The following is a 27,440-nucleotide window of genomic DNA, read 5'->3' as shown; positions in this document are numbered from 1 at the left end:
ACACACAAAAAAAAGCAGTTCGAAGCTGTTCAAAGCTCAGCCCCAAAAGGATATTTACCTTAAAGGATAATTATTCTTAAAGGCCTGTGGAGAAATCAATACCAATCTATCTCTCTATCGCTCTATCTCTCTATAGCTCTGTTGCTCTATCTCTCCATCGCTCTATCTCTCCATCGGTCTATTGCTCTATCTCTCTATCTCTCCATCGCTCTATCTTCTCACTCTATCCCTCCATCTTGCTATCTCTTTATCGCTCTATCGCAGGGGAGAAGACCCCGTATCATCTACTCACCGAGTGCCCTGCTTTGACATGGGCAAGATTGGGAGTCTTCGGAATGGCCCTGATCGATCCGGACTCAGTGCACGATGTTGGGCTAAAGGAGTTACTGATCTTCTATAGGAAGACGCCTTCTAGAGCGGTCTGGGGGCACAACGGGCCCATCTGGTGGCCTAAGTGCTTGGATGCCCGCGAGGGTGTCCCCCTTTAATACCAATACCAATCACTCTATCGCCCTATCTATCTCTCTATCTCCTTATCAATCCATTGCTCCATCGCTCTATCGCTTTGTCTCTCTATCTCTCTATCTATCTATCTATGTGTTCTAACAAAGATATGCGACATGATCTTTTGAGAAAATCCATTTCTACAGCATCAATTTTCCTCCTCTTTGATTCATTCAGCTGCCAACATTCTGATCCGTTGCTCTGTATATTGTATTGTAAAATTGGTGCTTCGGTTTGAGTTTTTTGTTTCCAATTCTCAATTTTTTATACACATTCTGTTAAAGAAATAAATATATGTTTGATGCGGTGACTTTTTTTTTTGTTTTTATCAATCTTATGAAGTTAAGAAGGAAATATGCTTTGGTGAGATTCCCTGTATAAAAGAGAAAATTAGTGCATCACACACATATTTCAGGTAAGTTATTGGTCAGTTCGATGATAAGAAAAGTTATTTAGAATTTTGTGTGCTTTGGAAGCAGTTACAAAATATAGTGTGTTTATACTTCAAATTTTATTTTACATTGGAGGTTGAAATTATATCATCTTAACTAAATTGTGACGACCTTACCGTTTCGGAAAATAAATCTAAGACAACGTTGAATATTCCTAAAGCTCCATATTGCTCCCGTAAAATTCGCCGAATCCGAAATGAAACGTATACAAGAACAAAAAAATATATTTTCCCGTGTTGTTTTTGCTAACAATAGAATCCAAGGCGGGCTCGAACAAGGTCGTCGTTATGTAGTAAATTCGTACGGAGCCCCATCGATCCAAGAGAGCTTTTCCGCGCCCCTCGCTCCCCCTTCGATCAAACGTGATCCTCACCAAAATTTTTAACCACCCCAAAACAGCTGCTACGACAGGCTTTCCGCGCCCCGCATTTTTCTCGCGTACTTTTTACAGACAAAAACATTGTCTATAGGGAAACCTAATCTGGATGCCTAGGCAATTGCTGAGTGCTGAGATTTTTACTTGTTTTTGTTGGCTTTTTGGAAAATTATGCTTTGCAGCGAAGGGCCTTAAATTACGCAATATGAATTTTTAGTCCGCTCCGTTTTCCGCCAATTAATTTTATGCCATAAATCTTTTGTCTGAATGTGTATTTTTCATTTGGTTTGTTTTTATAATGTAAGTCTCATAAAAAAAATGTCTATTTTTTTTAGCCCTTTTTGTAAACTATTCAACGGAAAATGCAAAATATTAACTCATCCATAATTATTATTGACGTGAGTTAAATTTTCTGTCAAAATCAACTGATTTTTGGTAGCCTATCCAGAGAATATTCAACATTTTTGAATATTGAAAAGAACAGTTTATTTTTTGATAACTAACTTTTTTTATTACATATTATGCCAAAAATTTATGATGATATAAAAATATGATAAATAAAATATGTTCCAAAAATTCCGTGTGTTATTTTTGAAATCGACAGTAATGGCGTATACTTGGTTGTATTCAAAAAGACTTGCCGTTGCAATGATATTCGGATATTCGGACTAAATACGACATCGTAAATGCTTCAGCGAATCCCGGGAAAGTCAAACCAAATGCCGACAACTCACTTCGAAAATTTTCTCGCTCATCATTCGTTTGAGCCGAACAAGCTGGAAAAACAAATTGAGCTATTTCCACGGAAAGCGGGCGGGAAACGCGTCCTTTGAGTTAAAGATCTTTTTACGGGATTTAGTCGAATGCGGAAAAGTACTATATTGCCAGGTTTTTAAAGCAAAAACATACTCGTTACAGGAATATGCTGTTCGCGAGAAAAGGTGTGCTTTTCGTTTTAATTGCGGGGAACGTCGTTGATTTAGTTGGTGATATCTATGTGAAAAATCATTTTTAATGAGGATCATTTTGAAGTCGTGGGTTGTTAAAATTTCTGAGTACCATTTAAGAAAAACTTGTAACGGACTAGAGGTCCTTCTAAAGGCATTCTGTAAGCAGCTCGACTTTCTCAAATATTTTTCTTTGATTAATGGACTCATTTATGTCTAATTAACCAGGACATTTCTCTAGCTTCTGAGATGACAAGAAAAGTGAACGTAGAGTGACCCTTCGTAGTATGTCGATATCTTTTTTAGTCCAAAAGCAAACAAAAAGGGTAGGCAACATTATTTATAACTATAATATACAAGGTGTCTTTAAGCTGTGAGGAGAAATTATTCCAAATTTGTGATGGCAAACTATGATGATCTAATTCGATATAGATACAGTGTGTAAAAATTTTAATTATAGTTTCCAATCAGCAACTATTGTTTGTAATGAGTCATATTATTCTGCTAGAGAGAGAGAGAGAGATTTATGTGTGCTGTATCCATCGTTAAATTGTAATGTTGATCCCTGAATTTGGTATTAAATGCATGTTTTGAGTCTAGTGCAGGAAACGACAACATCCAAGAAATTAAGGATAAATTAAATATTTTAAAAGGCCAAGTGTCCATAACTCCCCTGAGGTGGGTGTCAAGACCCTTGCATTGGTAGGTGCACTCAAGCTAAGCATTCTTTACTATCGACAGCAGATAAATTATCGTAGACTACCGCTGTGAAACTCCTGGATTCAATCTAGACTAAAGGCTTAAACTGTGAACGGGTTAAAAAATAGTTTATTATTTGATCATTTAATAATAAAGTTCTGTTTTTACCTAAAAGTGGTCGCTGGCTGATAAAAAACTAAAACCAAATTGACATATAGGACATAGGATGTTCGAAATATTTTGATTTTTGAACTGATTATAATTTTCCGTCACTTCTTAGAGACACACCGTATCACGCAAAAGCATAAAGTAAGAGTTATTTTCAACCACCCGGTTTATTTTATTGACGCCACAACAGTTTTATTTTACCTCACAAATTCCGTGACATTCCGGGCATAGCGTGCTAAGCACTCTACGAAGACGCTCTTCCGGTCGGTCGGATAACAGATGGCGTCGGCAGCGACGTCGGACGCCGCGTCACGCGAAATCGCACTTTATTTTATTTATGTCAGGTTGTTATCTTTAAGAGCAAAAACAAGGTCAAGAAAGTAAGGTACGGATGTGCGATTACAGCTGTCGGCGCTATTTAATAGTTAAACAGGTTTGACCTTTGTACCAGCACTTTATATTTTACATATTTTTCTTATCGGTAACGTTGTGTGGCTCCATTTTGAACCATTGGCGTTATAATCAAAGAAAACCGGCTTAAAATTCTGGAGACGAGAGTCATCGTCTCAATCCTCTTTACTTAAGACATTGCTTGGCTTGGTTCTAAACTAAAACTAAACCGTTTGATACTTCTAACATCCCAAAAAGACAGTTCAAACTAACCAATATTATTTATGGCCCTAAGTAATTTAGATGAAAACAAGGATATACTCAGCTAATCACTACAAAAACAGTGAGTCTTTGTTTCTCTCACACTCTAACTACGCGGATATTGTCTATGTAGGCCAGAAAGAATTCAAAAAACATATTATTTTTAATCTTAAAATGATCCTAATGAGCTAAGTATTGTGAGGGGCTTAATATGCAGGACAAATTAAAATTCCATGTAGGTTATAACCAACTTAGTATACCGCGTCACAAAACGGACATTTTGGAGCGCCCCCAATAAATTCAGTTAATAGACACAAAAATCGATGCATCGGCGTAAAATCTTGTTTGTACTTTAAATAAATCTCCTAAATAAATATCCTAACTAATTTAAATTATAGTGAATGTGAAGTGTGTAAGACGTTAAAGAATGGACCATGAAACATCCCTGGAGAACTTGTAAAATACGGAATTTATTCCAAAGATTTTTCGGGAGTTCCCGAGGAATGGAAAATATCAAGCTTCTCAACCACCTACAAAAGAGGAGACATGAACAAATGCGCGTGCTATCGTGGTAATGCAGTTACAAGTTAAAAATGAATACGCTGATACGGAACCGGAAGAACAAACGTTCTTTAAAGAAGAAAAATTGACCACTTCTTCGCATTAACATAAATATTTGAAAAGAGTACAGCGTTTGTTGCTCTTATTTGCTGATTTCAAAAAATCATATGACAGCCATAACCAAATAAATTTGAATATATAGTTTATCGTTAGCACATGGTCAAGTTGTAGTTGCACAAGATTGGATAACATGGAATATATAAAAATAAATACAATAAAATAAAAACGCCTATATCTTTCACTCGGCGAAGGGCAGCCGAGTCGTTAACTTAACCAAACATGTAAATAATCCCATAAATTAATTTACAAATATCATAAATAAATAAGTAAATGAGCTAACAATAACAATAACATTCACAATAACAAAAAATAAAATAACAAAATAAACAAAAATTCAAATAATAGAACAACAATTAAAGCAATAAAATTGTCAAGGCTAATTTACAGTTAAAAGTACAAAAATACAACTATATAATTTCCATTCACAGAAACTTTTTAAAATTTTGTTTAAAAAACCGCCTGGACCGCAAACTGATTAACGAATATAATAAGTGAGGTTTGGAAGTCCACATCCCCAAGACCGAGTGCATTGCAAGACAACGTATATATTAGCAAAGGATAAAAATACCTGGGAACGACAGAACGCTCGACGAAGCAATAGCTGAGAGAAACGTTCAAGGCAAGAATAATAAAAAAACAATTATACCTCAACCCTGAGCCGCATAACATAACAGAAATACTAATAGCGATGAAGACCTACTACTGTAGAAGAGAAGATTGTATGTACCAGTACAGAGAATGCAACAGTATCGAATTCCAAAGAGGACCTTAAATTGGAACCGCCTTGAAAGAAGAACACAAGGAAGAACATGGAGACCTGAAGAAAGTGAACTGATAATGGAGTTCAGGAAAGACGTATGGAGGAAGGCATTAGGATTTAGAGAGGACTTGAGATTGGGATTCGAAAGACGTAGAACATCGTAACCCGATAGATATCCATACGTAACTCGCTTCTTCGCCAAAAAAGTAAGAATATCGAAAATCTAGTAAAAGAAAAAATAGCAAGAATTTAGAATCGCGAATCAGACTTCGTATGTAAACATGTGAAAATGTTATCTCGCTTTGAAACATTGTACAAGTTGATTTACTCCAAGGGTCGGTTAGATCAATACCAGGACAGAACGAAACCAATCAATAATTTTAACACAGTAACGATATTTTACTAACTCTGGAATATAACAAATACAAAATTGTTAAACCGACGTTTTTTGGAATGACAACAAAGAATTTTAATACTTTTTGAACTTAGCTAGTGAAATGCGTCTCTTCAATAGGAATAAATATTGGAAAATTAATTGCGGATTATTCATGTGGCTTTGGGCAGAAAATAGTAATTTCTAAACATTTGTGCATCAAAAATGTTAGTTTTAGCTTCCCCGAATGCCTTTCATGTTGTCGAACATCGATACCCACAAAGGACCGAAAGGACCTCTAATCTCTTCCTTAGCTGATTGATTTCAATAGAGTCGTCTACGTTCCTTCTTACCTTTGATAGTTGTTTCGTTAGCAATTATAAGGTTGCCTGCTCGAGGTGCCTTTACATTGCCCTTTAATTTTATGATTTGAGTAAAATAAGGATGAAATTAATGGCGTTTCTAGGGTAGATGCACTAAAATGAAAAATAAGGAAGAGAAAATCATAACGTTCTTGCAATCCTCAGGGCCTAGACTAACATTTGATTTCGAATTTAGAAATATATCATTGTATCAACTATATTTCAGAATTTTTAGGTTGAGTCTTAGCATGATGGGACCAGTCAAATTATTATGGAATAGCGAGACACTCTTAAATTTCCGTTGCTTTTTTTTTGTCACTTACACGTATGTCACTTCTTAACTGATTAGTCAAAAAATGTTTTAAATAACATCTCGCAATTGTAGAGTGTTGTCTAACATTATTTAATAATAATATGTATTTTATTATTAATTATTATGTGTTTGTGATGTTAAATTTACGATATAATACGATACTTAGCAATTCGGAGGATCTCCATAATAATATCGACTCCATTTGGTTGCCAGAATAAATAAATATAAATTTCATCGTATTTATAAAATTATTTCGGTCAATTGACTGGAGAGTATGCAGTATTCGTAATAAATAGTATATTATGCAGTAAACGGCATTTAACTCACGAGTTTATTTGGCACGGAGCGCAGCGGAGCGAGTGCTTAATAAACGAGTGAGATAAAGAGTTTACCAAACGAGTTGCATACTTTAATTTTTCTACGACCGTCACGAAAAAATCACAATTTAGCAAAATAATAACAGATTATCGGATTTCTAAATTTCGTACTATTCAAGCAACATATTTACCAGTTTCCATTAAACCTACTCGTTTATCATTCCTATCGATTGTGCTATTTATTGTCTCTTTTTAACTATGTGCGTTAGACAGAGAGAGATGTAATATTGGATATGTCATATAAACAACAGAATAATAGTATATTATTCAATAAGTGCGGTAAACGGCATTTGACTCTTGAGTTTAGTTGACACGAGCGGAGCGAGTGTTTAATAAACGAGTTAAAAAGTTTACCGCATTTGTTGCATTCTATACTTTTTCTACCGTGAGTTTTTGGGTACATTTTCGCAAAAAAAAAACACGAATACATTCACTGACATGACTGTCAGACTTGACAAACGTCAAAATTCAAACCGTGCGGTAAAATGTCCGAAAACATCTGATTGCTCCCAAATCCGTGCAGTAAAATCCCGGAAATGTTCTTTTTTGATTTTTAATAATTTTCCTGCACGGATTTGGGAGCAATCAGTTGTTTGCAGAGATATTTCCCACGCTTTGAATTTTGACGTTTGTCAATTATGACAGTCATGTCAGTGAATGTATTCGTGTTTTTTTGCGAAAATGTACCCACCAACTAACGGTCGTAGAAAAAGTATAGTATGCAATACGTTCGGTAAACTTTTTAACTCAGTCGTTTATTAAAAACTCGTGATATACTGTTTCGACTCTCTATTCCAAAAAATACCAAATTACTCACCGATCAAGCATGCTGAAAGTGTCACTTTAAGACGTGAGCTTCATTATTCAAGGTCGCAAGTCATTTCGGGCGTTACGAATAAATTTTAGCAATTTTCACCAATTTCAGTTTTAATAGACACGTCATACGTCATTCAATATTCGGCAAAAATATACAAAAAAATAAAAACTAATGTTCGTAAAAATAACATGTGGATAAACTTTTTTAATCAATCATGCTAAATCAATTTGAATTGCTCTAGATTCATCATCTTAACGCCATATTGCCAAATAAAATAAGAGTTTTTCATTTGTTGGAACAGAGCCTTAATAAATATTTGGATCTAAATCAGAAATAATTAGAAATTAAAAAGTTACCAGAAAATTGAAAAACGCCATATTAGATCGGTGTTTGATTTTTCTATTACAAATAGTGTTTGTTGTTATTGTAGTTTGCTGCGATTACTACAGGGCCCCATGATGGTATAATATAATAAATAGGAAACGAATAATAAGCAGTATTTAAATTGAATATCAAATTCAATTGCTTATGTACATAGTTAAACGGAAGTTTTTCAATAACTCGAGTCCACGCGACCTCGCGCAATTTCTTATCGCGAAATTACTTCAGCGGCGTAACAGACGGTGTTTTTTTAATAGGCTCGCATTTGCATCGCGCTTTAAATTGCGTGTTATCTGGAAGCTGCAGACGGTGCGGAGTTTTCCACCCCGCAAAAGTTCTCTTCAGTTAAAAACGGTTATTTCAACGATTTGGCACGTTTACTTGCCTTAATGCCCTTAATTGGTGGAGTTTGTTTTGGGGGCGGTGAAGGATATTAAATTGCGGGCGAGGTGGGATGTGGTAGTAGATCGATGGAAAACACGAGGGTGCAATATTAAGTAGGAAATAGGTTACGCAGTAGTGTTACAGAATGAAAATTAAGACCACTGAAAAACTTTTTGTTTACTTTATACTTTTCCTGTATGCTACGGAATTTTATAGTGGCTTTAGATATATTTCATTCCCTTGTCTGGTTTGTGTATGTTGACCACAATGTCTGGACACTTTTCATACAAATGACTGTATCTAATTTACCACTGATAAAGAAAAAAACTTGAAGTTTCTAAATGTCCTCGTTATATCGAAAACTAGCGCATAAAGGACAACCTCTAAGTTATCACTCTGACCATTGTATAGTATACGCCTACCTGAAGAAGACAAATATATATCACTCTTAACGATTCCGTAAAATGTAAAAGGTATATCAGAAAAGATAAGACCAATGGCGAAAAAAACAGTTTTCGGGTAGGGAGCGACTTTAAGAAGTGCCTTGACAAAAACCAGATCCCAAACATGGAACAGAGATGGAGAGCGCATATATCAAGTGTCTTGGATTGACGAACCCCCTTTAAATGCAATACAAAGAAAATACACATTGAGGTCTGAGAGAGCAGAACAGTCCTAAGATTGATAGATCCTAAGCATAGTGTATCGTGTAAAAATAAAAAATAATGTTCGAAGTTCTTTTAATTTCAACTATCCACTAAAATTCGTCCAAAAATGTGCATCAAATGATTAATTATTTCATAACTTCTTTGATACATGAAAAACCGTCATACACTTTTTTTTAAACTTAAGCTGGTTACCTATATTTAAGCTAGTGGAAAAGTAAAAATATAAATAATTAAGATTATAAGTTGTCCTTGCTTAGTTTGGAGATATAGTAGAAAAATTCCATATTTTTTTTATGTGAACGTGACAAGACATTGGAGAGAAACTTCAAGAATAATTTAATTAACCGTGGGATTTTTTAAATTATTTTATTTTGAATTCAGTTACAAAAAATCGCAACTTTTGGAAGTCCTAAATTCATATGTAATTCAAAACAGTATGCGATCATTTGGCTGAACAGGCAGGGGATAAAGTCTTATTTCAATCCCGTGCTGAAAAGGCGATCATCTTAGTTTTACTTTCAATCAATATCAATTTGTTAATTTCTGCATAATGTTTCTTTTGCTCAACAGTTGTCTTGGTTGCAATGCTAAGTTGCTCAGACGGTGCTGCAGAAAGGGTATAAACTGTATCATCAGCAAAAAGTGAAAGCTAAGTATGGGGGAAAGATGAAAACACTATAAATAATAAAGGACCGAGTAAACTTCCCTGAAGTACACCACAAATCACTGATCTGGAATCAGAGACGCATTCAAAATTTAAGATATCTCGCCATTTAACCAACTGCGTACGACCCCCAAGAAAAGACCTTAACCAACTTAAGGCGTTACCTCTAATACCGTATGAACAAAGCTTGTCCACTAAAATATCGACATCGACCAAGTCAAATGCTCTTTGTAGATCGAACAAAACACATGCTGTCTGCTGCCTTTCTTCTAACTTGGCAAGAATATGCTTATATAAAGAGAGAATGGCATCTTGCGTTAATCGGTTTTTTCGGAAACCAAATTGCATAACGGTCTCGACTTTCCAAAAAATTTGAAAGTCTTAAATGCAGTGCTTTTTCGAAGATTTTAGAAAAAACGGATAGGAGTGCTATAGCTCTATAATTTGTAATAATTTTTGAGTGGTGTGATTACTGCATTTTTTAGAATGCTAGGGAAGGATGCATGCAAACAGGAATAATTAATGAGTTTACATCTTTTTCCATATCATTTCATCTCTACCCCATGGAGTATTTGTAGGACCATGTAAAATCAAAGATCAGATCAGAAAATGTTTCTCCTACTCGTACTTTAAGGCTCAGTGTTATAAATCTTTAAGAGTCCGTCCATAATGTTGTCCTTTATTACCTACCGGATCAGAGTTTGATTGCGTCGGCAAGTAACTTCCATAATTGCAGGCAAAGGCCAGCACGATGGAGATTGCGACAGACTATACTATAGATCAATAACTGAAAAAACCAAAAAGTGTTTCCATTAAGTATTCATCAGCAAAGGGGTGCTGCGTTATTATACTCCTTTTCTTAATAAACTGGTGAGAAACAACCAGTAAATCATTTTTGGTGGTTATTCTCGTTCACAAGGCAGTTAATTTCCGCTTTTAATTAAAGAAAAAGTCGTTAAAGCTTCCTTAAAAAATTATGAATGAACGGAAACTTTGTAAATTCGCACTTTCCTTTACAATATTCATCGAGGCTCCCACGTTAGGTCCGGGAGCCAATTTGCTATCTTTATAGGAGCCAACAAAACATGAAATTGGCATTTCGGTTCTCCGGTTTTCGAATTATATTCTCTTCAGCGTTTTTTTGTCATGAAAGGTCGGCCTATTATTTTAATGAAGCCAAACCCGATTGTTTGCCGAATTTCATCGGCAAGTTAATGTTTGTCTAATTAAAAATTCCATAGCCCTGGGGCTTGTTTTCAGACCAAACAATAAAATTCGAGTAATGCAGTGCGAACGTACATGCAGCAACTCCCGGGGTCAGCCACGTAGAAATACGTAAAATTGTTTTAATTTAAAAAAATTGTTGAAATTTCTAGTAAGTAAATTGTAAATAGATAAATTGTAATAAACATTATTATTTAAAAAAAGACAATTATTTGTTATTTACAATACAACTTCATGTAAATTTTAGTCATGATGAACCATAGTCGTTGGAGTTCAGAAAAACAATAACTACTTGTCGGTCTACCGGCCACTCTCGGTACCTTTGACAATCATCATAGGTACAATACTCTTCCTATGGAATACGGCCAAGTCTAAGTTTTTCAGTTCAATAATGATTTATAACTCTGTCGCATAGTAGTTTTATATTATTTTTCTACTCCCGTCTGTAAAATACCTAATTACCCACCGATCTAGCGTGCGGGAGGCGTCACTTTACCACGTCAGTTTCATTTCCCACGGATCCGAGCCATTTCGGACATTTCCGGCATCTTACCGCACGGATTTATTAAAAATTCGCTCCGCTCGAGTCAAATAAACTGCCGTTTACCGCGCTTTTTGCATAATATACTATTCTTAATTTTTCTACCTGTATGTTTCTGTTTTTACCTACTTCTGAAATCATTTTAGACGTTTATCTTCCTTTAAACTAAGAGGTTGTGATATATTTTGACAATTTTTGACAGTGATAATCTTGAATATGAAGAATTCGTACTAATCAGCTCATGCTGGTGTTAATGTACACCGTGTGCCAAATAAAACGACCCACTATACGATCTGGAAACCTATAGGTGATACGAAAAAAAGTTTCGTACCAAAGTTTCTTCGACACTCCTGAGGATTTAAAATATTATAATTTTGTTGATACATGGTATCCCAAAAGTGTACCCCCTCCCGCCCTACATCAACTTTCTTATTTTAGATGGAATAGCCTATATATGTCGACATTTTTGGAATCCTTTGTTAAAATAAAGGTCACTTTCTTAAGAAATTGATTGAAAATACGTAATAACAAAAATAAATAATTAAAGTTTATACGCTGACTAAAGAAGGTAACAAATTTGAAGAAACTTTTGTACAAAACTTTTTTTCGTATTTCCTATGGGTGTCCAGATCGTATAGTGGGAGCTTTTATTTGGAACACAGTGTAAGAGATGTGTTTAGAAAGTAAGTTGACTTTTGAATGTTATCAAATTAATGTTGTCCCCTTCAAAATAATCCCCCCCAGATATAATAAACTTGTGCCAACGTTTTTTCCAATCCTCGAAGCCCTTTCTAGTATAGCCTTGAGTTCTTCCAGAGAGCTCTTCTGTATCTCCTCAATCGTTCCAAAACTCCTTCCTTTCGTGGATTTCTTTACTTTTGGGAACAGGAAAAAGTCGTAGCGGGCCATGTCCGGTGAATATAGTGGCTAAGCAATGATTGTTGTTTAGTTTTTGGCCAAAAAGTTAGACATAAGTAACAATCAGTGCGCAGGTGATGCAAAATCCATGAATTGTTTTCCCACAATTTCGGACGTTTTCTTCATATTGCTTCTCCTAAGTGGAGCATAACTTGAACTTTATTAACTGCACGACCTTTTGGTAAGAACTCTTGATGTACTACGCCACAATCATAAAAGAAAAAGTAAGCAAAACATTTGATCGAACTTGACGTGGTTTTGTTTCGACGTCATCACCAGTTATTAACTTTTTGAGCATATCAGGATTATCCTTGACGTCGCTTAAGAGCTCTTGAGCGATGCTCCTTCGACGGTCCTTTTGATCAAAATTAAGCAGTTTCGGAACAAATTTTACTGCTACACGTTTCATGGCCAACACATCGAAAAAAATTACATGGTAAGAGCCAATAGAGAGGCTGACGTTTTCAGTCACTTCTTCAACACTGACGTGCTGGGGTGTCCAGAGCGAGGTTCATCAGGTCTTCTCGGTCATCTACAACAGCTTGTAAACATTTTTTTTGCTCGAAGTATATTCACCATATGCCGTTGTCAACATTTCAAGTATTTTGAAGCACTGTATTCCATTTTTTAAACAAAATTTTATGCAAATTCTTTGTTCCATTTTTTTTTGACAGCAGAAAATTTCCGAGCACAAAAAACACGTCTAACGCTTCTGTAAACGTGCAAACTGGATCAAACTGCGAACCTATGTTAGGGACCTGTGCATCAACATAACAAAAAAAAACATATGGAAGATCGAAAGTACGTAGCCTGCCCAATTACAAAAGTCACCTTACTTTTTGAACACATCTCGTATAATGGCCAATAATGTTTCCAACACATGGGAACATTTTATATTAATTAATGAATTAATTTTTTGCTCCCTCCATGTTGCTGAAACGACGTGAGTCGTAATTGTGAAAACAAGAAAATACTCTTAGACTTGAAAATTTAATATGATTTTATAAATAATAGATATCGAGCTAGGGACGTAAATAATAAAAGCCATAATTCATACGTCAGAAACTAAACCAATTTGAAATATTTAAAATATTGAAATTCAAAGCAATTTTTCACGTTTATCACCTTGTATGTTTTTAACAATCTGTCTTGGATAAAACCATTTTAGGAAAGACTTCCGCTCCTAACATCTACTAAGGATTAAAAGGTTCATAATACAATAAAAGTATGTTATGACAACGAGTAACCTATTTTTTCCATCTGTTTTCCGTTGTCTGATCCACGAGCAAAATATCTTAAGTATTTGCAACAAAGGAATGTTCATTAAATGGTTTCGTTAAGCTGGCTTGATACCTAATTTCACGTAACTAATTGAGTAGTTACTTGTAGTTGAAGTAGTTTAATCTACTTGGAGCACGCCAGAGGTCTAATTAGTAACATGCATATTTTAGATGTCGTAAAATTACCGGTACTAATTGTTATTAATAATTGATAAAATTCAATAGCAATATACAACCTGACATCCATAACCCTGACCAAGGATACGAATAATCCAGGGGCGTATATGTCCTTGTATAATTCCTGTAAATGTAAAAAGATTCACTAGCATCCGCACTATGATCATTCGCACATAGCACAAGCGTGATGCATGGATCGCATGCCAACCCGGCCTTGTCAGATTGTGTAATAATAAATAAGCTTTGAATTTTTGATTTCAACATATGGCAACCTTACGTGTGGTTAAACCACAAGATCCAATTGCTGATAAGCAAATATGCATTTGTTCTCGCTGTCGTTTTATTAGTTAGATTATGAGATTTCGTTTTGAGGCGTGTTTCATACCAACATAATAGCGACATAATTTCAGCGGACCACGAGACCACTGAATATACAAAACACAATTAGCTTTGCAGATGGGCAGGAAACAATATATTATTATGGTTGTTATGGGAAGTATCAATCAAATGGAAACGAATTTGTAGATTGATAAACAAGTGTTACTAAGTAAAAGCTATTTTTAAAAAACTTAATTGCGCTGTAAATGACTAAAAGGGTCTTTTTCGTACCGCTTATAAAATTTTAACCACCGACCATATCGCAGTTTACTGTTGAACAAATTATCTTGGTTATGTTATTGGATATGTTCTGGATTTATTGATGCTTGACCCCAAATTAACTAAGAAGAGAACCTTCATAAAATTAGGGACCTGTAATATTAAAATGAAGGTTTTATTTCATAACTGGAATATTTATTTTGGGAAATTTAATAAAAAAATTTACCGGGTCTGTGGTTTGTATTATATGTAAACTTCTCATTTTTTTCACATTTACGGGGCCAAAAATTAAATACAACAAACACATTCGAATCTCAAAATTAAGGTTACACAATACACAAAATTCAAAATTATTGGATAAAATTGAACCTCAATAGCTTCTATTGGTCAATTGGAACGGGAGTTTTAAAAACTGAAACCCAAAAACGGATATTTATTCGTAAGAATAAATTACTATAGAATTATATTACTATATTTTAAAGACCCGCATAAACGGAATGTTTTGTTTCAGCCAGATCCGAGCAAGTTTATACCCTCCACTTCAGAAAAAAATGCCACCATACTGCCTGACTTGTTGACAATTATCATGTAAGTATAGGGAGAGTATAGTGGCTTGTCCAAAAAATAGTTAATCAGAGATTACATTTCTTACAAGAGTTTAGTGCAATAATTTAGAACTCATCAAAATCCAAACAAAGATCGTGGGAATGGAGAGTTAATATAGTATTTTCACGATAAGTTTAAAATGCACCAATTTTAATTAAAGTATTGTAAAAATGGGGTTTTATTTTCTTCCTAAGTCATAATTATAACTTGGAATCAATTTTTTATTACAGTAGTAGCCAGTTTGTATGCCTATATCTTTGTGAACAACAATTAATCGTATTATTTAACATTTTGCCCATATAGCTAATACAGATATAGAGGCCATGCCTACGCTGATGATATAGGTATCTATGAAGCATTAAAATCGCGTTTTTAACCAATGATCTTGAGGCATTCAACAAACAATAGGGCCGCTAACAGATGGTCAATAAGTTTGCATTTTTATGGCAATATTTTCTCGAAATATGCCTAGATCTCGTTAAAAGTACGTGGAAAACGCTGTTTATAACGAAAATGGCACAAATTGCAGGAAGCTCTTTGAAATGTAAACACATGCGCGGAACATCATTAGCTTCTTTATGAAAATATCAATAGCTTTATGATTTTGCCAATATTAATATATTAAATTTGATTATAGAAGTTGTTGTATTAAATTAAATATTAATAATCATAAAATTACTGTCTAATTCTAGAACTAGACGAAGTGGTGTCGAAAGAAAAAATTAATAAATTCTAATTTATTTTATCCTGGGTAACAGAAGAGCAAAAAGTTTTAATAAAAAAGGTTCTCAACTTTTCTGTAATTAATAATTCACAACATTATCATATTACTTAAAATCTTAATAAATTACTTAATCGCCACTGATAGGAAATATTCTCTCAACAGATTTACGGAAAAGATAATTTTTATTACATCAAAAATGTTTCAACGGAAAAGATGAGTATTTTACACAAAGTTACCTATAATTTTTGGTGATTTTATGTGAGTCTCGTGAACGCTTATATTATTTTCCACGACGTTTCCAGTAAAAAATAAATTAAACGGTTATCAAAAACCACGAAAAAGAAAGTTACTCTCATTATTTACGAATGAACCTTTTGAGATAAAGGGGAACGTCTTATATGCACTTTGTCCACTCACGCAAAACCACTCACACAGATTAAAATTCAGACCAATGCTGCCTGCATATTAAAGCAAAGGATCATCGGAATTTTGCTCGTGTTGAAGTGTTCAACCTCTTCGATCAGATAATTGAATGACTAGCTGTAAAAACTCCATAGCAATCGGGAAGACGAGTCGCAGAATATAAGAAATCGCCTTTACTCTCCTACTGACACGTGGCAATACCCCCTTGAGAACGAGTCTAGCGTGAAATATTTTAAAAACCCACCGGAATTAACTCGATTACGGTAATGGAGTAAACTGTTTAAGTCCTTAGTGGATGTCCTGGCGGCGCGCCGTAGTCCTCCAAAAGCAATTAGGCTCCTGAATGTACTAAATGCTGCCCTGAGGCGTTTGGAAGGATTAGATCTACATATTGCGTTGTGAATAAATAAAGACGGGGGTGCCTTTGATGTTGGTTCGGCAAAAGTAAATCCAAAATTCGGATTTTATTTTAAAATGAATGTTAAAAAAGCGATGGCAACGCTGGAAATATATTTTAAGAACAGTTAACAAAGAAAGAAACGGTGAACAAAGTCTAACTAAGAAAAATAATGCAACAAATCGACTCAGAAATAGGCAGAATACACGGGCTGGTTCCAAAGTCTTGACACATATCCCAGGTACCAGAAGGTCGTCAAAATGACGTCATTATCACCAAATGACGAAAATGATGTTATATATGATGTCAGCAGGACGTGAATTTCACCTACTAATGTCTCAGACGAGTGATGACAAGGTGACGTCTTTCTTAAGTCAATTAGTGTAGTCAATTTTTGTCATTTAAGTGGTGTCTTTTTTACGTCAACTTAAAGTCACATTTTGGTCATTACTGCAAAAAAATATAACGATTCTTAAATTTGTTTTTCTTTTTGGAGTTAATCAAGTCATTTTATGACGACATTTGGAGATCATTTTTGTGATATACTTTTTTTATGTCAATTTGACGTGTTTTTCAGGTCACTGAGAAGTAGCGACCACTTATGACTCGAAAATCACGTAAGTTTAACGAGCCTCTGCTACCTGGGTGGTATTCTGGAATATTGCCAAACTTCAGGGTGACTAACAGCAGGAAAAAGCAATAACAATTTTTTCAGAATTGAAACAGCAAGAGCATCTGTATCCTGCACATAAACTATCAATTATACCAACCAACTTATCCTTACAATACGAGATTTAAAAACCTAGTATCTAAGACACTACAGATGAGGTAAAAAATCTCCCTCATGAAATAACGCAGTTCCTTAAGTATGACTGGAGTACAATAATATCTTTTTAAATAGATAACCAACAACAGCACTAGTTGCAGAGAAATAAAAATATGTATATTTTATGATATAAGTAAATTTATAGATTTATATTTGAGTTCATATTTAATACAAATTTACTTAGGTAGCAAATAAAACATACAAACTTGTGTAGTATATACTTCAACCAGAAATATAGTGCTTTTACAACAGATCGGTGATTAACTTTGCCTACTGTTTATCACTCCAAAACCACAGCCCCTTATAGAACACCCTGCCGAGCAGACTCTTACCTGTAACCATTCCAGGACCGTCATAGGAATTTATCTACCTACACTAACAAGCGGGATATAAGTATGTTTTCAATCTTTTTGGCCGAGCAATTCTTGAAACACGTGAATCATTATTAATATTCAAAATATTAAATATAATAATAATAAAGTATCAGTCACTTAAAAAATCCTCACTATCGCTACTGTCGTCCCCTAGTTCAATGATCAAATCCGCCACTCGATAAATAGTTTCTTCTTTTATTACTCTCTTTTCACAGTTAGAACAGCTTTGTGCTGATATTTTAGCTACCTCTTGCTGAATTTTGGTGCAGTACGTACCTTTATCTACTGCGAATATAATCTATAGTCTTAAAAAAGGCTGTTGTTTACAAATCGAAGAAGTATGTAGAAGACACAAGAAGAAGAATGTTGTCAATTGACAGGCACACAAGACAAAAATGATTATTTTCAAACTTACCTGAAAGATAAATAGAGTACAGGTATGGTCTTGTTCATAGATATAAAAAAGTGCTTTTGACTTTTGAACGGGATTATCCAAAGGTGGTCATTAACATGCAATGCAACAAGATTATTACCTTAATTTCCGGAATTTAAATTCAGGTCTGTAATAGAAAATAATTTTATACCTACCTGTGTTTAATATTCTTTGGTTTGGTATATTACTTAGTTTAAGTTTATTAGCAATCATTCTTTTTTCGTGTGTAATACAGCGTGTGTTGAATCGTGTGCGAATTATGCAAAATATGTGCAAGTCTAGTGTATTTCAGGAGATGAAGAATGTAGAAAATACTATTCTATTGAGACTAAGGAAGTTATAAACAATGTTTATTTGATTCCCATTAAACGTGGTTGCCAGCAGGCAAGCATCTTTAGAAGAAACGGCCACATTGACGAAAATTCCAACATCAACTGTATGGAAAATTGTGAATAATCCCATTGCAGCAAGGAAAAAAAGAAACGATGCTGACATTTTCTCGAGTGTAGATGAAAGTGATCAAGATATAATACGGCGTAAAATTTATCGGTTATACGAGGAACAAAGCTTGCCTACATTAGATATCTTAATTGGGAGGCAGAACTACCTTATGGAAGTGTATTCAACACATGGGTTTTAGATTTAAAAAAATTGACAAAAGGCAAGTTTTAATGGAATCTTTTAGAATTCGGAAATGGCGACTGGAATATTTAGAAAAATTAGGATTACTGTTAACTCCAATGTTCTCAAACTTATAGAAACCGAAGTTTTTAACATCCCTCCACAAAGTTGGCCAAATTCTGTTAAACATAGAAAAAGCAGAACAATCGTATATCTATATTGCAAATAATATAGAACAAATAATTATTAGAACAGGCGATGATAGCGATAGTGATACTGATATATTATGTGAATAAATTTAAGTGATTTAAGTAGGTAATAAAAATAATTTGTAATTTTATTTTAGATTTAAACATAAATACATACATAAATAAATAAATATTGTTTAGTGTCTTTGCTGACAAAACCCCAAATAATTAAATTCTATGCAAAGTACGGACCTGTTCGGCCATATTTCATTTTTACAGCTTGCCCGGGTCTTTCCTTAATTTGAATGAGTTAGTCTTATATCTATGAACAGACCTTACTTACCCGTATACTTTGAACTATCCAGGGAAAACAGCCTCGCAGGGTCAAAGCCTGAGAATGAGGTACATAAATACGTACTTACTGGAAGGATCACAGTCAAATAATACCTTCGTACTATATACGGACATATTGCAATTTAGATTAAACTCTTAAGTACAATACATATCACCTGATGTTAAAATAAACGCTTCTACTTATTCGAAAATACCCCAGCGTCAATGCCTAATCAAATTTAAAACGATCCATTTACGTTTCAAATAAAATTTTCAGGTTTCTACAAATGTTCATTACGGTCCATCTCAGGCAACACGTACAGAATAAACATCTGTTGGGATACAACATATGCACTACTTTTTTTAATTACTTTTTCAACAATTGACAAACGTGTATCATTCAAGCGATACTATCGGCCAATCATAACTGCAGCAAGCAGATACCAATTAAAAGTTGGCCGCTCGCTGGTGACATTCGATTTCGATTTCGACTCAATATTTTCCCACTTGCAGTCAATTCAAATTTAAAAATGAAGAAAAGTAATTTAATTTTAGTCCCGAATCGGGGTTACACTTCGACGTGCCAGCGGCGGCCCGTCTGCTGGCATGAGCCCCTTTGGGGGCTGGGCCCTATTGGGGCTCTTGCTGGGCGTAGCGACTCCGGGCATGCAGGTGCCACACAGGGGCCGTCATCGTACCGCACCTGATCCTCCACCACCACCGGATGCACCTCGAGCTGAGCCCCTACTTATGGCTAATACCGGACACAGGGACCCTTTTGATCCTCACAAGGATTCTGAAGAGTTTAGAAGGTATACTAAGTCCGTACCAAAAGAGACAGATCCAATTCTTATTGATATTATTTAAAGTTAATTCTAAGACATTAACAACTCAATAGGGAAGTCTCGTAAAAAACTATAAAAATTGTTCCTCGACACCTTGAAACTGTATAAAGCCAGTAACCACAAGTCAACTGACGTAACAATAATACGCATTGTATAGTTTATTTCAGAAGTGTACAGTAATAAAATCGCCAATTCCTACTAATACTTACTGTCTTGCTCCTCATTTTTCTTTTACAACGGCGTAAAGGAAAATAAATAACCATTTAAAAATACTTTGGATTCCTTCTCGTTTGTTTATAAATCAAACTTGCTTACGTTTCGCCAATCATACTGTTGGCTTCTTCAGAGCTTGACTGAAACTGGCTCACATTTCACCCTGTACGTTCTTATATACTGTTTCAGAGGGGGCGGAGCTAAAGGAGTTTCACGAACATTATCTTAGATGATTGATTCCCATACTGGTGAATGGTAATGGTTAAGATTGGTTGGTTGCTTATAGATTTCTATGGAATCTCGGATTTTTATTTGGTAGAAGATTTGATTTCATGCAGGAATTTTAGTTTTATCGAATAAGATTTGATGTCCGATTTTATGATTTATATTCGGCAACTGCATGTAATTCTTCTACAAAAAAAATCCGAGAATGCATAGAAATCTATAAGTAACCAAACAATCTTAACTGCGACTCAGATCCCGTTTTAGCTAAACTCTGAAGAAGTCAACAAGATAATTGACGAAACGCGAGCAACTATGATTTATAAAAAATCCAAGCAGGAGGAGCCCAGAAGTGCTGTCAATAGTATTATAGTATCATGTGGAAGTTTCTATGAAAAATGGAAATAAATGACTCTATAATGACAAAATAATTAAAACGTACTTATGGTAGCGCCTTTATAAGTATATTTCTTTAAGTTAACGCACCACCGTTTGTTGTTAAGCCATAGTAGTAGTATTATATTAATAATAAAACGGCTACATTCACACCACTGAATTCTGGGCATCATTGAGTAAAAAATTTATTATTGTAAATGTTCATAATTCTACTATTGCTGCCATTACTATTACCCGAATTTTATTCTACAAAAAACTGCCTTGTGCGAGAGAAAGACAGCTAGACAAGTGGAACATCTCAAGACAAGTCAAGACACCAGTTTTTACTGGTTCTTGATGAAGATACCAAAAGTGTAATTCGAAGAAAAGTTCATTATTTTTATTTTAAAAATGAAATATCCATCTAAGATAAGAATTTAATGGAGCTTGGCTAGGATGTTAGTGTTCAGCTGATACCTAGAAAAAATTTATGTACCACTTTAAAAAATATGGATTTTGCCTTATATTAATTTTTTTTATAATTTAAATTAGGTATTATGTAATTTCTGTATACTGTTTAATAAAAAATAAGGGTACCTAATTGTATGTACTGGGTGTTTGTTTATATTTTGCACCATCATCATACAAAACAACTGTAGAGGAAAGAATTTTAACAACAATTATTGGTAATTAGAAAATAGAAAAAGAAGTTATACAAATGGATCAAAATCAACACCCAGTATGTTTTAATTTATTTGAAAAGAATTTTTCCTCCGGATTAAAAAAAAAAAAGTTTACCTATATCTTTTGCCATTTTTCTAATTTTCTCGTTTAAATTACTAAAACTTAAATAAAATCTGCATATATTATTAATATTAGCTTTTTTTTCTCCTAAATGCACCATGGTAACAATAAATAACTTATTAATAAGTTTGACGGGAAAGGAACAAATTTGTAAATATTAACGGAATCCTTAGATATACAGATTTTATTTAAGTTTTAATAATTTTACCTAAAATTTAAATGTTAATATTGGGGTATTCGTTAGATTGTTACCTTGTGAGGTTTTTTAAGTCAACCTTTCCGAAATAGACTATAGTAACCAGAACGAACCAGAAACTGATGTACGTTATTTTCAAGTAAGTAGAACTCAACCTTAAAAAGTAATACGGGCTTTAAAATATTTTAATATTGAGAGAAATATATTACAATGATATAACCGCAGAGTTTTATGCTTCTTTTAAACGGAAATATACATACTGTTTTATACACGCAAATAAACGTTTCACTGTCAAATAACAAAGTTTGTAGTTGGTACGTTATTCGTATATCCAGACGGCGATAAAAGGTTTATTGGAGAACAGAGTTTAGTGAAGTTTTGAGCTCAAACCGTAGACATTTTGCATAACAATACATTTATATTTTGTTCCTTTTCCATTTACAGGCTTATTTGGAGATTAGTGTTACGTTAGGGTTAAGTTGAATCCGTTTTTGTTTACAAAAATATTTGAAGAATGGTAAACTGGCTATACTATACCGAGTGATACAAGAAACTGGGAATACTCTATAAATTTTAAAGCGCTTGAGATAGCGATTTGAAATTTGGAAGGATTCATATAGGCTGAGCGTCAAATTTTTTGACAATATGCAGGCAATGGTTGCACGTCCGTTTTGCATTTTTGGATTCAGATCATTCTACGTAAGATGGACGGCTTTTCTCTTTTTTTTGTTTTTTTTCTTATTTTTATTTAATTTTTGAAAATTGTGTCTAATAGGCTATGACCATTATAAATACTATTTACCGGGTCACCTGATAATGGGAAAAATTGTAAATGGAACTTTTCTTTACTTGTCTAATGGCAAATAGTATTTAATGTAATGAACTATTATTTTTTTAGGATAACCTCGTTTTTTCATATAGCGCCCTAGTGGGAACAAAAACTTTTTAATACCGGTACTTTTTTGCAACATTTTGTCACCAAAATTTTCTAAATCCGTTAAAAAATAAGCTCACAGGAAGGAAAAAACTAGATAAGGAAATACATTTTTATAAAAACAAAATTTTTCCATTTTTTATATAAAAAAAAATGGACATTCAGCCTATATTAATCTTTCCAAATTTCAAATCGCTATCTCAAGCCGTTTAAAAGTTATACAATGTTCCCATTTGTCACCCGATATAGCACTTTTTTTTATTTGCAGAATAACATTTACTTCGAGAATAGCAAAGTAAATTTCCTTATAAATTTAAACAAACATTGTATGTTTTATCGTTGCTGTTTTTGGAAATACCTTGAGGAGAGCAAACTACATTCAAATGAATGCGGTAAGAAAAGTAAACTAAATTTAGCTTATAAATGCAGTGTAAAAATTGAAACAAAAGTTGTATCCATTTATTCCTTTTTGTTTTCGTAATGGATTTGTTGCAAATATATCCTTTCAATTTATAGCGTGCTATTCATACCCTCACAACGCTCTAATGCCACTGCTTTGTTAAAAAAAATCCTAACGGCAACGGGATTGAAAATTCCTCTAAAATAATCTGCCGGACAAGGGACAAGAATTTAAAAGGAACTTGCGAACCATAACCGACATCCATTTTCCAAAATTCGATTGTGGAACTTCTTCACTCCGGTCTTGACCCGCAAAAAAAAACAGTAAATCGTTTTCAGAGATGCTCCTGATGATAAACGAGATTTTGCTGGTAGACACGCCCCGCCAGACGAAGACCCTCTCGTCATACAGACCAAAAAAGGAAAAGTGAGAGGTATCACCATCACAGCTGCCACCGGAAAAAAGGCAAGTGAAATTACTCGCTTCCGATTCGTCCCGCTGAGAGTCGCTTTGTAGGTGGACGCGTGGTTGGGTATTCCTTACGCCCAGAAACCTCTGGGTTCCTTGCGCTTCAGGCATCCCAGACCGATAGAAAGGTGGGATGGTATATTGAACACCACCAAACAACCAAACTCTTGTGTTCAGATAATCGACACCCTATTCGGTGACTTTTCTGGTGCCCAAATATGGAACCCCAATACTCCTTTGAGTGAGGATTGTTTATATATTAACGTGGTTGTGCCAAGACCGAGACCGACGAATGCTGCGGTCATGGTTTGGGTGTTCGGTGGCGGTTTCTATTCCGGAACTAATACGCTGGATGTCTACGACCACAATATTTTGGTAAATAGAAGTAATTATCAGGAGGCTGTCAATGTCGCTTGATTTCATTACTAAATTAATTGTATTTATCGTCATTTTTATTAATATTTATATAACACAGGTCTACAAAATTAAACTTTTTGACAGATGTTTTTATTTTGAAAACTGATTTTAGTTAATTTTAGTGGGCTGATTTCAAAAACTCTATGCATTTACTTGTAAATATTAAACGAAAAAAAAACAAAATAATAATTTATTTTTTTATGCATTAAAAAAACGTAATCCGGGTTTTAAAAAAAGTGAAAAAAAAAAACTTTACTCAGACTTCTTTGAGTGAGATCTTCGTCTCTTTGCCATAAAGCTGCGTTGTCCGGAAATTGGGCTGTGTGTTTTTAAGAGCATATCCCGTTTTAACATCCAGCAGTAGTCCGCCATCATCGTTATACTCCATCTGCCTTGGTATCGCCGTTCCATTACCTTAATATCCTAATGAAAACCCTGTTCTTCGCTAACTGCTCCAAAATTTTCAAGAAAATAGTTCAAATGTGAAAACAGGAAATGCCCTTTCGAACTCATATTACAACGTAGATTTTGAACAATACTTTCGTAGTTTTCGTCCTTAAAGTTCTCAAGAAACTTTTCAATTACTTCTTTAAATAAAACCCAGGTGTTTTTCTCGATATTGGTCATTTGTTTTCGAAATCCTTATCTTTGCATAATGTTCTTATCTGCGGCCCAACAAAAATACTTGACATCAGGTATGGCAGCAAATTTCTTGCACAAATATTTCAAACGCTGTCCACTCTTGTCTTGGACTTTAACAAACTGCTTCATCAAGCCAAGTTTGATATGAAGAGGAGGCAGTAAATCTTTTTTGGGGTCGACTAAGCAATCTTTTAGTACATTTTTGCTACCAGGTATAAGACATATTCCAGACGGCCATTCTATTTCAGTCCAAAGTCGATCTCTGACCCGACTATCCCACTCACAAAAAAGGCATGGAAATTTTGTATAATACCCTGTTGTCCTAATAGCATGCACAGCACTTTAAGGTCACCACAAAGTATCCACTAATGTTCTTGGTAGTTTGTTTTCTTCAATAGAAGTCCTCAATTTTCATACGTTTCTTTTAAATGTATGGAATTTGTAACGGAAAGGCCAGTTCGTTTAAACTACGCTTACTTAAATCAATAAACAGGCGCCATTTTTTTGTTATATTCGGCACATTTCCTAATTTTGAAACTAAATCAGGAATATTGTTGCAATGCACCATGAGTCCTTCCTGAGTAAAATATTGACATACCCAACTTTTTTGGCGATACCGGTAAAAGCTTGGTGTGAAGCCAGGTGCCAGTATATGATTGTCACGAAGTCTCGAAACTACCAATTCGGATGCATCCATTGGAAGGTGAAAATCTCTACTTATATTATTTAATTCGCTCTAGTTATACACTTCGGATTCTCTGAAATCTGGTGTGAAATCTGAGTCATCTGTGTCGGAATTAGATTTCCATGATTCTTGAGTTAGATAGAAAACTTATCTAGATACATTTCAGCAGATTTGAAATATATGTCAAAAATATGAATATGATATACAGTGTGTATCAATATATTCTAGTAGGATTTTAATAGTACTTTTAAATTTCGAATATAAAATTTAAATTAGGCAAAAATAATCACACTCTTATGATCTGCAATCTTTTAGTTTAATCAGCGGCCACAGAAAAAAAAATTCAAAATTAATTAATACGCTAGGCCTAAATCTAATTAATAAGAATCACCCGTCTGACCGTTTCAATTTTGGTAGTCAATACGGTTGACTTGAGATTTTGATTACATTTTACAATTACACATAAACATAACGTGGAATCAGCAAACATATAGGTCAGAATCACTGCAAAACGAAAGCGGCATTGCATGTGAGAGAGTTTTTGTATTTCGTCAGTTGTTGAAATATTGAACCATCACTTTTTCCGCAGGTATCCGAAGAGAATATTATTTTAGTCTCCATGCAGTACAGGGTAGCTTCTCTTGGATTTCTATATTTCGGGACCGCGGACGTTCCAGGAAACGCTGGCATGTTCGACCAGCTGATGGCCCTACAGTGGGTTCATGACAACATAGGCGCATTCGGGGGCAATCCCAACAACATAACCCTGTTTGGAGAGTCGGCGGGTGCTGTGTCTGTTTCGTTGCATCTTTTATCCCCCTTATCGAGGAATTTATTTTCACAGGTAGAACACACAGATGTGACAAAGATACTCTGAGATTTTTATGTACTGCACGGTTGCAGTTGCAATAATGCATTACTGGTCATTTAGATAACGGCAGATTACTTATCACGTGGTTTACAAATATACAGGCTGACCGTTAGGCGCAGATGGTTATTGCTACCATTAGAATGTCGCATACACATTTGTCGCCTCTCGGTTTAATTTCAACGTATTTTTGTTAATGTTCTTCTTGATGTCGTGTTTTTCGATATATGAAGATTTGAAAACGAAAGTCGCTGAAACACTAGGTCAACTTTTCTACCATAAATTGATTCACCTTAATTTGTTTTGTATAATTCTGCTCCAACTCAAACTTTGAAACTGAAACCAAACCAAAAAATATTTCTAATTTAAAAGGGAGCCTAAAAATGCAAGGTATTATATTTCAAAATGTTAAGGGTATAGATGCTTCCGTATAACCATATGAAAAAGCTGAAATTAAATCTTCAAATTCAGAGAAATTCGATGTAGAAAGTTTTTATGAATACACTGTATACATAACATATCCTAGACTTCAATATTATTACTACGTATTCTATAAAACCGCGTTTTTAAGATACGCGGTGTTAAAAATAATGAATGTTTGTATTAAATTTATTTCGATATGAATAATTTAGCGTTCATCTTCAAAACGTTCAAAAGTTTTGGGTCCTAGTTAAACTACTGACGTCTAATTTCGGGAGTTAAACCTGTTTTACACAGTGATATATTTTTAGGCAATCATGCAATCGGGCAGTGCAACAGCGCCCTGGGCTGTGATTTCAAGAGAAGAGAGCATTTTGCGGGGACTGAGATTGGCAGAAGCTGTCAAATGTCCCTATGATCGTAACGATCTCTCAGCGGTTCTCGACTGTCTGAAGAGGAAAGACCCTATTGAACTTGTTAATAACGAATGGGGAACTTTAGGTAAGTTGCTAATATAGAATTATCATATTTTATGTGTAAACTAAAAATAACTGTTATGTTAACAATACCCGAAAAGGAAAGAAGTAGAAAAAAGATGCTGAAAGTATTAACTTTCTTATTCTTATTATTACCCTTATTTTTTTTATCCATCCTGCTAATTAATTGAAAAAAATAAAAAAAGACAAAATCTTGGAGAAATGGTGTCGTATCT

At 34.4% G+C, this 27,440-nt stretch overlaps 1 protein-coding gene and 1 long non-coding RNA gene across 5 annotated transcripts in view; one reads left to right on the top strand and one right to left on the bottom strand.

The window, feature by feature from the left end:
• LOC132697509 (uncharacterized) overlaps window positions 1–18,123 on the bottom strand; it is a 36,802-nt gene extending 18,679 nt beyond the window's left edge. Inside the window, exon 1 of the long non-coding RNA XR_009618162.1 lies at window positions 18,080–18,123. This is a non-coding gene — a long non-coding RNA (uncharacterized LOC132697509). The remainder of the gene's footprint in view (window positions 1–18,079) is intronic.
• Window positions 1–27,440, top strand: part of LOC132697506 (acetylcholinesterase-like) — a 64,781-nt gene that overhangs the window by 24,256 nt on the left and 13,085 nt on the right. The window contains exons 2-7 of one of the 4 annotated variants that reach the window (XM_060663103.1): window positions 14,830–14,902; window positions 19,795–20,051; window positions 23,567–23,693; window positions 23,745–24,071; window positions 26,030–26,284; window positions 27,040–27,229. In XM_060663103.1, the coding sequence (XP_060519086.1) occupies window positions 19,846–20,051; window positions 23,567–23,693; window positions 23,745–24,071; window positions 26,030–26,284; window positions 27,040–27,229 (1,105 nt within the window). In that variant the 5' untranslated portion in view covers window positions 14,830–14,902; window positions 19,795–19,845. Of the gene's footprint in view, window positions 1–14,825; window positions 14,903–19,780; window positions 20,052–23,566; window positions 23,694–23,744; window positions 24,072–26,029; window positions 26,285–27,039; window positions 27,230–27,440 lie in introns of all 4 variants that reach the window. The other 3 variants (XM_060663104.1, XM_060663101.1, XM_060663102.1) reach the window with 3 other exon arrangements.

This window comes from Cylas formicarius, unplaced genomic scaffold, assembly GCF_029955315.1.
Source record: "Cylas formicarius isolate icCylForm1 unplaced genomic scaffold, icCylForm1.1 PGA_scaffold_1__22_contigs__length_36826433, whole genome shotgun sequence".
Classification (NCBI taxonomy): Eukaryota; Metazoa; Arthropoda; class Insecta; order Coleoptera; family Brentidae; genus Cylas; species Cylas formicarius.
The sequence above is the reverse complement of the archived record's forward strand: the minus strand, read 5'-3'. Positions and strand labels throughout refer to the sequence as shown.